Here is a 12322-nt window from a genome sequence, read left to right on the forward strand (position 1 = left end):
AGAACTGCAACTAATGATTATTTTCAATATTGATTAATCTACCAATCATTTTATCAATTAATTGTTTTGTCTATAAAAGTCAGAAAATAGTGAAAAAATCCCCATCTTGTTTGGTCTGATTAACAAACATCCAAAGATATTAAGTTAATGACCATGTATGATAAAGAAAAGCATCAAATCCTCACATTTAAGAAGCTGTTTTGCTTTAAAAATATTTAACAATTATTGAATTATTATCAAAACAGTTGCAGAGTAATCAATTAACTTTAGATATTGCAGATCATTTATTCCCTTTTGGGAAGCAAGTTTAGGAAACCTCACTGATTCAGAAGAGCTGAACTTTTATTATCGAAGTCCACTGATTCTCAACCTTTCAGGTGTCAAGGACCCCCAACTTGATCAATATCAGACTGTGGACCCAGAATTGATCCCCGTCAGATAAGACTGAGTAATTCCATAACTGTCTTTACTGTAGATTGGCAGTGAAAGGTGTGAAACATTAACAAAACAGTCTCTAAACACCCTCTCATTGGGCTAACTCCAAGTCAATGACATAATTAGTAAAAGTGAAATATTGTACATTTTGTTGAGGACCTGGAACCCCCTCAGGGACCACAGGTTGAGAACCACTGATGTAGTTTCAGTCACAGACCTTTATGCTGTCAGTCTGTCTCAGGGTCCACACACAGGACACCCTGTTACACAGCAGCTGTCCTCCCACATGTCACTCACCATGAGCTCACTCTGTGGCAGACCCTCCACCGGGATGGAGCCGAACACCCGGGCTTCATGGCTGCCCTGCTCGGCTATCTCCGTGCCCTCCTCGGTCAGCTCCCAGTGTTTGGAGGAGCGCAGCTCGGCGGAGATTATCTGGACAGCGGGGAACAAACCACAGAGTGAATATCATCCTAACTGGCTCAATGGACGCTGTTATGTATGTCACACAATGCTGAGCTCACTACACACGACTGACAGTTCACGGTATTGCATCAGTCACACTACGTGAACATTGTTGACGGTGAGTGTTTGGACTTCCGCCGCCCGGGAAACTCACGTCGCCGAGAGCCTGGAGACTCTTCACGGCCCCGACGATGACCTGGTGGTCCACCCCGAGGCTGGCCGCCACCTCCAGGCTGTCCACGCCGTCGTCCACCTTTTCTATCCGCCGCAGGAGCGTCTCCACGACACCGGTGTCCGCCATGCTGCAGCCCCGTGAAGCCCAAAAGAGGCCGGATGTGACGTCGGGTTCCGAAAGGCCTAAAGTATGAGAGTAGCGAGGCAACAACAATGAGGTAATGGATTACCGTAAACACTGTGGTAGGTTGGTTTTGTTCTGCCCTTTTAGTCTTGGTTTTACGGAAGATTTAATTTGAGTTTCTGGGTTTAAAAAAAGTACGAATTTTGAGTTTTATTTTTTATTTTTTTACTTTAAACTCAATTTAAATAAAATGTTATATTTTGGAAACATGCAGTGGTGGAGAGATATTAAGATTACTTACTTGAGTAAAATAGTAAAACCACAGGGTAGAAATACTATAAAATAAAAGTTAAAAAAAGCATTAACATCATATTTAGGGAACAAAGGTAAAATTACTCATTATACAGTCAATTTCAGAATCAATAATGTTGCTGCTGGTAAAAGTAGAGCTAGTTTTAACTATATGTGTGTGTGTATTTAGATTTCAGATAAATGTAGTGGAGTAAAAAAAGTATAATATATTGCACCCAATTGCAGTGGAGTAGAAGTTAAGTACAGCTACCTTAAGAGTTATTAGTTTAAAAAATTGTTAGTTTTAGTTTTATAATTGTCATTATTATTATTTTTTTAAATTATAACGTGGCAGGTATTTGTCAGGAGCAAGTTGAGAATCAGTATTACAATACAAACACATTGATTCACAGTCATGTAGACGGTCCTAGTCTCAATAAACAATACACAATACCTCCTCGTGCTTGTTGTGTTGATACATTTGATCAAACTGACAAAGCCTAAAGCCAAAAAAAAAAAAGCCTGCATATTTTTATTTCATTTTAATTAGTTTTGTAAGCACTCAATGTCACGCCAGATAGTTAAAACATTTTTTCCAAGATCTAGCTTTTATTTCAATTAAGTGAAATGTTTTTTTTTTTTTGTTTAGTTTAGTTAACTCCTACCTCAAAAGTGTACCTGAGTACAAGTACTTGGTTACGTTCCACCAGTGGATACGTGTACTTTTTGTATTGTTGAATAGAATAAAAATGGGATTTTTCAGCAGTGTACTTCTAATCTTGGTACAAAAGCCAAATTAAATGGTATTCACAAAGGAGTTCAAACTGTACAATGAATTTATTACACATGTATGAATCCAAATGCTGTGAAAAATGTTGACTTATTAATAAAACAAACATACTGTCACACTGTATATTCAGTTACCCCATTACCCATCTTATATTAATCATATCAATAGTACAAATATTCGATATATTAAGTCACAACTGTAATAAAGACATCTATTTAAAATAAAACTCATTTATTAATAGAAACACAGTTTGTTTTACATTAACAGGAACAAATCCCACCCAATCAAAAAGCTACACTGAGCAGAAATGTGGATAGAACATCAGAACGTAAAATGTGTTTCCAGTAATCTCCAAAACCATTTATTAAAATAACTATTACACTATTACAAAATAAGCTGAAAATTACACGCAATGCAAAAAAGAACAAGCTATTCTGGTCTATTGAATTGTTACAAAAAATACAACAACCTTTGTAGTTTAAAACTACAAGATTTTACTAGTTTCACATGAGAAAGAAATGCGTTCACCACACAACTCTTTAAAAAGAAAAGGAAACCAAGTCAGAGCTAGTGAGTGAGGAATCTGTAGCATCAGCCTTCGTATTTAGTGATGAGGATGAGGACTGGTAGCAAAGATTAAAAACAAAAATAAGAATAACTGAAAAACACAAGACTAAGCACTGACCAGACCACTGAAACAGACCACTAAATTCAGCCAACACTCAGCTCTGACACTTACAAAGTCCAGACATCTCAATTTGTGCCCACATGTGCCACATAGAAACCCAAAAAGCACATAAGAAGCAAACATGGAAAAGGCAGAGAGCACTGGCAAGCCGTCAATCACTTTCTTTGGAGAAGGCTTGAGACACTGATGCAGGATGCTTGGTGCCAATGATTCACAGACGGAGTGATACAGTCTATCTGTACTGGTAATTCATGCTGCCGTCTCCCCTGCCGTAGCCCACTGGGTTGTGGTACTGAGAGTGGTTGGTGCCGAAGCCCTGGTGGTTGCCGCCGCCTCCTCCCCCACCTCCTCCTCCCTTGTTGGAAGTTGATAAAGTACATTGAGACTGGTTTGGGTTAAACCTACAAAGAGCGGATGGGACAATTAAGTTCAGGAAAAACGATTCCAAAAAAAAAAAAAACAAAAAAAAAAAAGGTTATAAATTTCCCTTTTAAAGAATGCTGCCAATCTACATTTCTTTCCCGGCCACTTTTGGGGCAAGCAGAAACACAAGTGGGGACAGTTATTGACAATTACCTTTCCTTTCCCAAATTCATATAAAGTGTGAACCTTGTTTCTTTGTGGGCTTCCAGGGTTTAGCTTTTGGGGGTTTACAACAGCTTGCCCTTTTAAATTTACACATCCCCGTACCGGTGGGACCATTTTTATCATTTTGATCCTGGAGTCGGTGTTCTTCCACCCTGATGAATGAATACCCGCGGGAATGGAAAAAACATTCCAAAATAATTTCATTCCTCCTTTTGGCCTTGTTTGGTTTTTCTTCCATCTCCTGAGGGAAATATCTGGCTCTTTCACTGCTAAATGTTCACCAGCTCTGTCTGATGCCGAGCAGGTAGTGTACAGTGCCATTTCACTATAAACCACTGCAGCTGAAAATGCCACTATGTGAGCAGTTACAATGGACTTAAACAGTAACGTTATGGGCCAGAGGGCTAAACTTCACTGTCATTCAATACAAAGATTTATTATGACACACTACAATGTTTTTTTCTTTAGGCACTGACTGAATCTGTCTCACTAAGGAGAAATGAGGAAAAATGTATAATTTCAAGTCAGTATGTTATGATTAATATTTGTTTTAACAAGATATGTTCATTTTGTGTACTAAATTGTGATACAGCAAGCAAAAGTGACGCATTATAAAAAGCAAAGTGGAGACGAAATCATTTTGTAATTTGAAAAAGGAAAATGTTCTCAGGACAGAAACTGAATAACATTTGTTGTCATGGTAGCAGCAATAGTCTGGCGTACTTGGTATGCGTGATGTAAAATCTAATTCTGAATCAAAGTGCTTTCAGAATTAACATTTCCTTAACTCACCTTCATAACTGTAGTCTTGGCTACCTCCAGCACCCCCCGTCACCTGGCTCGGGTAGGCAGTGCTGTAGGAGTAGCCACCTGTCCCCCCCTGGTTCTGGTTGAAACTCTTCTTTCCCTGCCCATAGCCCTGGCCATACTGGTTATAAGAGCCCTGCCCTGGGGGGCTGTTGGACTGGTACCCGCCTGCAGATCCAGTGTTAGCCCCTGGGGGACCTGGAAAAGGTGGCTTCCCTCCCTTGTGCATGGGGGGTTTCTTTTTGGGGGCTTTGGCTGCAGCAGTGGCAGTGTAGGCTCCGTCACTCTGGTAGTATGAACCATAGGAGCCCTGTGCTGATCCTGGTGCTGTGCTGGCTGGAGGGCCACCTGATGGGCTGCTTGATGCCCCGGCTCCTCCATTTGTACCACCATTGTTGTAGTAATCTGGAAAATAACAGTATGGCACACAGTCTTAAAATGGGCAGAAGTTGATAGATCTTAACAGCTACTGCTTGTATATAAGCTCTGTGCAATACATTCTCGTCGTGTACTCAGAAATTAATTCAGACCCTGGAGTAACACAGTAATGAATGGTGATGTCACATTTATTAAAAAAACAGAAACATATAAAAAACAGCTAGAGCAAGAAGTCTTCCCCCCAAACATACATCAGATTTTCAAATTCAGCCAGTCTGTGTGTGCAAATGCAGTGCCAACAGCCTCGGTTCATCAATGCCTAATGCTGTTACAGATACTACCCAACACAAAGTAAGACCAACATGCATTCAGTGTAGCAGTGACTTAACAGTGTTGCTGATATGACACAGAAACAGCAGATTCAACATAAACAAAAGCAAAACCAGAAAATAAAACAGCTTCATCGTGATTGGAAGTGACAGAAAGGCATTAGAATGAAATAAAAACAATGTTCTCGGTATTGTCGTCTAGGTAAACCGTATGAGACACAGAGAGACCAGGCTGTTGCTGTCTTTACAATAATCCAGAAGGAAGAATGCAGTTCCCACAGGCCTTCATTTAATCTTGATCCAAATGAACAGAACCAAAGCCCCGTCCCCCGGTCCGACACATGGAGGCAGTCTACAGTAAACCAGCCCTGCGGTTCGGGGAGGTCCAGGTGTTCAGGTACGTCCACAGCAAACAGAAGGTGACTTATGGCTACATGCATGCGGTGACGGTTCGTCTCCCCGAGGTGTCAGGACATAACGAGTGGATTGGCGAGACAGGGCGGAGGGGTTGTTGTCACGTTATTCCCAGGGTTGTGGACTTGGTGGTGAAGGGAGTTCATGATGCTGCTGGAACACTACTGAGTATTTTGTCCACTTTTATCGTCTCTACAGGACTGTTTTTGATTTTCTAAGACTGGGGAAGATCTATGTCGCAAACTCGTGGTAGCCATAGCAGTCTGAGACAAAGTCACCTAAAGAGTGAGACAGGGCAGAGAAGGGAAAAAAAATATCAAAATTAGATTTGTTTATTTGGATTTTTTTTTCTGCCGTAAAAGCGGCAGTAGAATGACTCATTTGGTCAGATTGCGTTTAAACTCAGTTGTTGGGTTTTTTTGTTTGTTTTTTTTTAGATTTCTCTGCTCCTGTCACGCTCAGGTAGGTCAGTCCTCAGAACAGGCTGCCAGAGGGAAGAAAAGGGGTTCTCATAAGAGGGGGGCTTGTCAAAAACAGATTCAATCCTGTGGCTTAAAGCAGAGAAATGTAAAATCATTGAACTGGGAACACCCCAACATGTTTTATCATGATATGCTTTTGTTTGCTCTGGAGTGAAACAGTTCTCTAACATTGGCTACATTCCCTTGTTAGTTATAACACAGGTAAGAAGTGGAAGAGGCTGTTATTTCACAGTCCTGGCCAGATGCACCATCCCGTCTGAGGACTTCTCACGTGGTAAATGAAAGACAGTAAATATCCAGTCAAACCAGGACTATAATGGTTGAAATAAATACTCACTGTATCCGGAGTTAGCACTGTTCCCGTAACCATATGTTCCGAATCCACCTGGAGGGATTAAGGACATTTAATATGCTGACCTTGTCGATTATGTTAATTATGTCTACAGTATGTCTGCTACAGCAGAAGGGTGTTTTTACCTCCTTGGCCGTAGCCTCCTCCGTTATTGAAGCCCCTGCCCCTTCCACGTCCCCGTCCACCCCGTCCTCTGCCCCTGGGCGTAGCCCCGTCTCCCACTCCAGAAGCTCCCATCATGCCAAAGCCTGGAGTGTGCTAAAGAGGTAACAAGCATGTTATTTGTGCTTTTCATCAACGCTGAACAGCAACATTTTAGAGACATGAATTTAAAAAAAAAAAAAAGTGATAACATTATATTACAAAAAGCCCAGCAGATTTATGTAAACTGTAGCTCTGTATCAACTGTGTGTCAGTTGTAGTTTCTTCCTCCTGACTGCTGCAGAGAATCTGGGCCCACTGATGATGACACAATAAGTCATATATAGCTTAAAAAAAAAATACCCACATTTTTAAACTAAATGTTTTATTTTTCTTTAATTGGTTTAATAAAACAGTGTATGACTTTAAAGCAGTAAAGACATGATGAAATAAAGAACAAACGATTTCATTGTGTTTTATTGGGCGCTTACCATGGGTGGTCCCTTTTTCTTTTTAGCAGCCTCAGCCACAGAGCCTTCAGGGAAGAGCCGCTCCAAAGCAGCCAGGGCAGCGTAAGCCTTGGCCACCTTCTTATTGGATCCTGTCCCCTGAAACTTCTGGCCGTCAATCTCCACCTCCATGACGAAGCGTTTGTCGTGGCTGCCGCCGGTCTCCGAGATGAGCTCGTACTTCAGCCCACGGCGCTTCTCATTCAGCTCCATCACAGGGTTCTTGCCGTGTTTAGTCAGGATTGGTCCCTGTTGGCGAGCAGTCTGAGTCAAAAGAGAAGTAACAGTCGGTAAAATGATATATATAATGTTTTTTTTGTTTTTTTTTTTAAAGGTCAACTTCATGCAGAAATTGTCAGTTGCTGACCCACAGAACAGCTTTGTACCTCTACAGCATCAGCGGTGTCTGCGCTGGCTGCTCCTGTGGCAGCAGTGGTAGATTCAATGGGTGTGACTACTGGCCTCAATTCTTCCACACTGGCAGCTACTACCGCCTCCTCTGATTTTACCGGTTCAGCAGTCTTTAGTTCCACTCCTGTGGGCAGGCCCATGTCCTGGAGGACCTGGAATTAGCCACACAGATGCATTGTGGTTTAAACACACACATAATGTCAAATAATTAAAAGAAAAACTCACAACCGTGGAGTGAGAGGCAATATCAAAATGTATTATTTACTTATAATATGTTTGCTGTGAATGCTGTGCTCACCTTTACAGCTACATGCAGCTTGGCAGTGCGCTTGGATGGACCAGAAGCCTCAAACGTTGTGCCATCCACTTCTACAGCCATAGTGAAGACCGGAACATGAACTGGGCCGGTCTGAGATACCAGTTTGTACTGGAGACCTGGCTTCAGCTGATTGAGCCTCATCAGAGCGTTCATAGCCTGGGGAGGCTCAGCCTTCTCCTCTGGAGCTGTAACAGCATGACACACAGTCAGAGACGCATTATGCAGGACTTCAAATATCAATTAATCGATTGATTTGTTTTCTTTATTTGATTAATCATTTAGTCTATATAGTATTTTTTACTTACATTTCTTCTGGAGCTTCTTCTTTTTCTTATTTGGACTCTTGTCATCTGTTCCCTCCTCTTCTTCAATGGGCCTTTTCATTGGTGGGGCGTACGCCGTACTAGGTGGGATTTGCACTGCATCACAGACACACAACATTTTGCCTAAGAATATACAGGTACCTTATTACATTGCTTATCTATAGCATATTGTAAAAAGATCTTAACCAGCAGTCTCTACTGTGACGACTGAATATTGAATCTCGTAGGTAAGCTAGCCCGGTTTACCTGTGTAATCAATGGGAGTCTCACTACGAGGTTTCTTGGGCATTTTAGAGGGAAGGGGGTCCATTCCGAGCACTTTGTGAAGCTGTCCGAAAGCTGACAGCCTTAAGGCATGCTGAAGATACAAGAGACAATTGTCAATTTCACTTTTACTAAATTGAGAATACATAAACACGCATAGTTTGATCTTACTCACTTGTGCACTTGCTGTGATATCTTCTCTCTGCTGGTGGTCCAAGTGACCAATAGCATCTGTGGCCTCCTTTTCACATGGATCAGAGATACCAGCACCATCTATACCACAAGGATACTACACTTTTAGTTTAACTTAACTTTGGGAAATAGAGAACAGCATAGAGAACACTTAAGAATCATAACATCTGAAGAAGAGAGTCCACATTCATACCTGCCATGAGGATTCCTGAAGCCAGACACTCTAAAACTCTCCGCAGAGCTTCTCCTGCCCCCATGGGCCGGTTCCCTGTGCCAATGGCTTTCTCACAGATCAGCTCCAGTGGCTGCAAAGCAGGAAAGGGAGGGAGCATCTTTGTTTGAGGATGCTATTTTTAAGCTCGGTCACTAACACGGGGAGATTTTAGGTCACTGCGTTGGATAGTATCTCTGCTATTTAACAACCGTGATGGTGGTGCCTTTTATTGTATCCAGGCAGACAAAGCTTCATCAAAAGGATATGTGAATGTTGAAGACAGCTTAGCAGTTTTGAACAGACAACTTAGTCTTAAGACAACTACCTTCCTACACATTGACAAATGTCAGAAACCATTACCACCGCGGGTCCAGGAAACACTTTGAGGAGGCTCTCACTCACCCAGCCACGAAGCGGGGCCCACGTGGGGACGCGGGCACACAGGTCCCTTAGGATCCGGATGACGATAACACAGGAGCGCAGCCCGTTGGCTCTCGCCTGGGGACACAAGCAGGGAGTGGGGAGGGAGGGGCACGAGGAGGACAAGCAGCCTTAGTCAAAGAGGAAGACTGTGAGGCATTAAGCAACACAAACATCCAAAGACATGAAAAGGAAATAAAAATGAAGCCACACAGACTAACAGCTTAGCTTTGTCATTATGAAAATGTATATAATTATAATAATAATAATGATAATAATAATAATAATAATAATAATGTTTGGTCACTTTGTTCGAAGAGCCTACTAATGATTATTCACATTCATAGTTGTAAGTCAATAGCTGACATTTAGTTTAGTTATCAGACATATAACATTTCTGTTTGTGGGGAACAGATGCTTATGAATTAAGTTCAGGAAGAAGAGTGTGAATGATGTCATCTCAAACTTAATACCAGCTCTTATGTGAGAACCAAGTGAACTTCTACTAAAAAAGGGTGAGCATTGTCATTGAATAGGGTCATGGTTAAGTAAAAAGAAAAAGCTACACAAGGTGCAATATTCCTGTTGATTTTGTGGCACACAGTAACAGAAACAGCCAGAGAGCAGGAAAAGGAGGCCACATACTCTACAGAAGCTGCAGAGATGGAGCACCGATTGTTAATAGAGAGTGAAAGCCGAAGATGACGTAGGCCACAATACTATAATGAATCATTATTAATATGGTTCACTACAAAAAACATTTTCTCTTCAAAACTACAGAATGGGGCAGCAGAAAGTGCTCTACAAGTAGCGTATATGTGAAAATAAAAACAACTGACTCACACCAACACTGACATTATAGAAATATTGCACCTGGATACATGGTGTATTAGTCCCACGTTTATTTGCTGATTGAGTTAAGCGACTGTGAGGGAGACTAATGAACTGGGTGACTAAAAAGCAGCAACTTTTTAAAAAAAAAAAATGGCACTGCAGTAGAACCTGTTAAGTGAGCAAAGCAAATCTACAACAGTGTAATGACAAAGGTTTCCTAAGAAACAAACATCCAGATCATCAAGTATTACTACAGGAAGTACACTTCAAAAGAGTAAATAAAGAAAAAAAGACATAGAACGCCCAAATAAAAGACAAAAGAACATACAGCATAAAACCAAACTCAAATCTACTTCTGTTTTAGAGACAAATAAAGACAAGATCCAAACCTGGAACCACTTAGCGTGGCGGAGAGACGCCAAGGCAGTTAGGCATTTCTGCCTGTCCAGAACATCCGGGGGATCGTTGACTGAAAGCGATTCTATTGGCAGGTGGAATAAGAAGACAAGGTACAGTTTGACCAAGGGGAGTTCTGTCAGCCGGCCAGGGGGAACACAGGCAGCCTTCCCAAACCACAGGCAGGAGGGAGAAGGGGAGGGGGACCCCTCCACTGCAGAACCACCAAACGCTCTCAACCTCCCAGTTAATATGTTTTTGCACGGCCCGGCACACATGATTAGACTTAAACACCACCAGAACGACAGTATTGTGAAGTGGGTTATAACTTTACTTGTGCATCTACGGGATAATAATTGGTAGTATCAAATGGGAGGTTGTCTCTACATGGCTGCTTCAGCTTAAATTGATGCTTCGGTGCTTTAAAAAAGGTCTGCTTTTCTTTTTTGTGGCGTTAACAGGAGGTAGAGCCCCTCCCCTTTGCCCCTATACTGGGTACACTGCACTTTGCCCCTTCCGAGACAGAGAGCGGCCAGTTGGTCAAAGGTCCAGCGTCCCTAAAAATTGACAAACTAGAAGGCTTGACAGAGAGAATCAGAATTGGAACCACAGGCAGAAGTTATCAGATGCACAAAAAGTGGGTATCAAAACAAGTCCACACTGCAGCAAAACTGATGGCTTAAAAAGACCCAAATTGGGCATCACTGTTAGCGCAGGGCTACAGATAAGGTCAAGGTTCAACACCTGCTTTAACTCACTACTGTGGAGTGCTCTCAAAGAATGCCAACTAATGGACATCTTACTTTGGTCTTGTGAAGCTACAATTAAGCTTAATGATTAAATAATATTTCATGATACCTACGTCTATTTCTACGCAAACAACGGAGGCCGATCACCTGGATTTTGAGTGTAGTTGCACATACATGCAGAATCCAAGTGTCCCTTGTCGTTATCTGTGACCCTGAGCCTCCCTGCTAAGGAACATCAGAGACAGTCAATAGCCCACTGTTGGGTCTAACAACCAAGGACAGTTTCACCACATGTTTTGCTACTCATTTTTGCTGCAATGCAAACCGTTCATCATCAATGATAAAACACATGCAAACAAAGTGGTCTCTCTTTTTGTATTTGGTTAAATTCTCAGTAAGCCTTCATTTCGTTGGTGACCTTGATCCTTAAGGGGGAAGAGAAAGCCATGTCTTCAGCAGTCAGTAAACTACCTGCCCTATACTGTATATTGGGCCATCAAAAATGTACAATTACATTACATGGAACTACGAGAGTGTCTAGAGAGCTATAAGCATAGCGCAGTTTCATTATGTGACAGTGCATTCTTGTCCCCTAGCTCCATTGAAGGCCCAATAAACAATATCTGTCTAGCCTGGTTGCCTGCCTGGCCTCCCTGCTGGAGGAGGGGCGCCACTACAAAGGAGGCCCTCGTGTAGGAGCTTACCTCCGGCAGCGGCCCTCTCAATCTCCTCGCGAACCAAAGGGGAGGTCAGGTGTATGGTGAGGGTGAGAGGGGGCTCCTTGGTGTTCTTGATAACAATACTGGCCTCGCGGATGTTCTGGGACACCACATATTTTTCTTCTGTTGCCTGGGGAGAAGCAGAGTGTTAAAGACACAAGGATGAGACCACTGCTGGTTGTTTAACAATGTTTGTTGAAGCCATTACCATTTTCTTCATTAAAATTGATAAATTGTTTGACCTATAACATAATGCAGTAAAAATGACAGGGTTATAAATAGTTTAGCGCTACATTCATAACGTTGACTTTCAAATTCTAAATTCAACATTTGAATCCAGTGGAGCTTTTTCGCATGTCCGTTCATTCTGCAGTGCACGAGGTGTCAGGTGAGGTTACATGGCTGCCTCACCATCATACGTTCGTGTCAAGTGCTGCGAGTCCATGGCTGCGTTTCATTAGTAGTTCCACTTCCCCTCGTTCACTTCCCCTCAGCCCTTGGTATGACGTAACAG

General features: G+C 42.1%; 2 protein-coding genes across 5 annotated transcripts in view; both read right to left on the bottom strand.

Annotated features, from left to right (window-relative positions):
- The window catches only part of farsa (phenylalanyl-tRNA synthetase subunit alpha), an 8021-nt gene extending 6776 nt beyond the window's left edge, over positions 1 to 1245 (bottom strand). The window contains 2 exon segments of the mRNA XM_035655586.1: positions 733 to 870; positions 1055 to 1245. Coding sequence (XP_035511479.1) covers positions 733 to 870; positions 1055 to 1201 — 285 coding nt within the window. The 5' untranslated portion in view covers positions 1202 to 1245.
- Positions 1246 to 3839: 2594 nt separating this feature from the next.
- The window catches only part of ilf3b (interleukin enhancer binding factor 3b), a 12000-nt gene continuing 3517 nt past the window's right edge, over positions 3840 to 12322 (bottom strand). Inside the window, exons 5-17 of one of the 4 annotated variants that reach the window (XM_035655571.1) lie at positions 11794 to 11938; positions 10334 to 10425; positions 9093 to 9188; positions 8670 to 8781; positions 8460 to 8557; positions 8267 to 8378; positions 8003 to 8116; positions 7677 to 7882; positions 7354 to 7530; positions 6950 to 7216; positions 6443 to 6575; positions 6303 to 6350; positions 3840 to 4767 (exon numbers count right to left, since the gene is read on the bottom strand). In XM_035655571.1, coding sequence (XP_035511464.1) covers positions 4328 to 4767; positions 6303 to 6350; positions 6443 to 6575; positions 6950 to 7216; positions 7354 to 7530; positions 7677 to 7882; positions 8003 to 8116; positions 8267 to 8378; positions 8460 to 8557; positions 8670 to 8781; positions 9093 to 9188; positions 10334 to 10425; positions 11794 to 11938 — 2040 coding nt within the window. In that variant the 3' untranslated portion in view covers positions 3840 to 4327. Of the gene's footprint in view, positions 4768 to 4910; positions 5762 to 6302; positions 6351 to 6442; positions 6576 to 6949; positions 7232 to 7353; positions 7531 to 7676; positions 7883 to 8002; positions 8117 to 8266; positions 8379 to 8459; positions 8558 to 8669; positions 8782 to 9092; positions 9189 to 10333; positions 10426 to 11793; positions 11939 to 12322 lie in introns of those variants that run through there. The other 3 variants (XM_035655570.1, XM_035655569.1, XM_035655572.1) reach the window with 3 other exon arrangements.

Source organism: Morone saxatilis, unplaced genomic scaffold (genome assembly GCF_004916995.1).
Source record: "Morone saxatilis isolate NCDOM2014 unplaced genomic scaffold, NCSU_SB_2.0 Contig14, whole genome shotgun sequence".
Taxonomy (NCBI): domain Eukaryota; kingdom Metazoa; phylum Chordata; class Actinopteri; family Moronidae; genus Morone; species Morone saxatilis.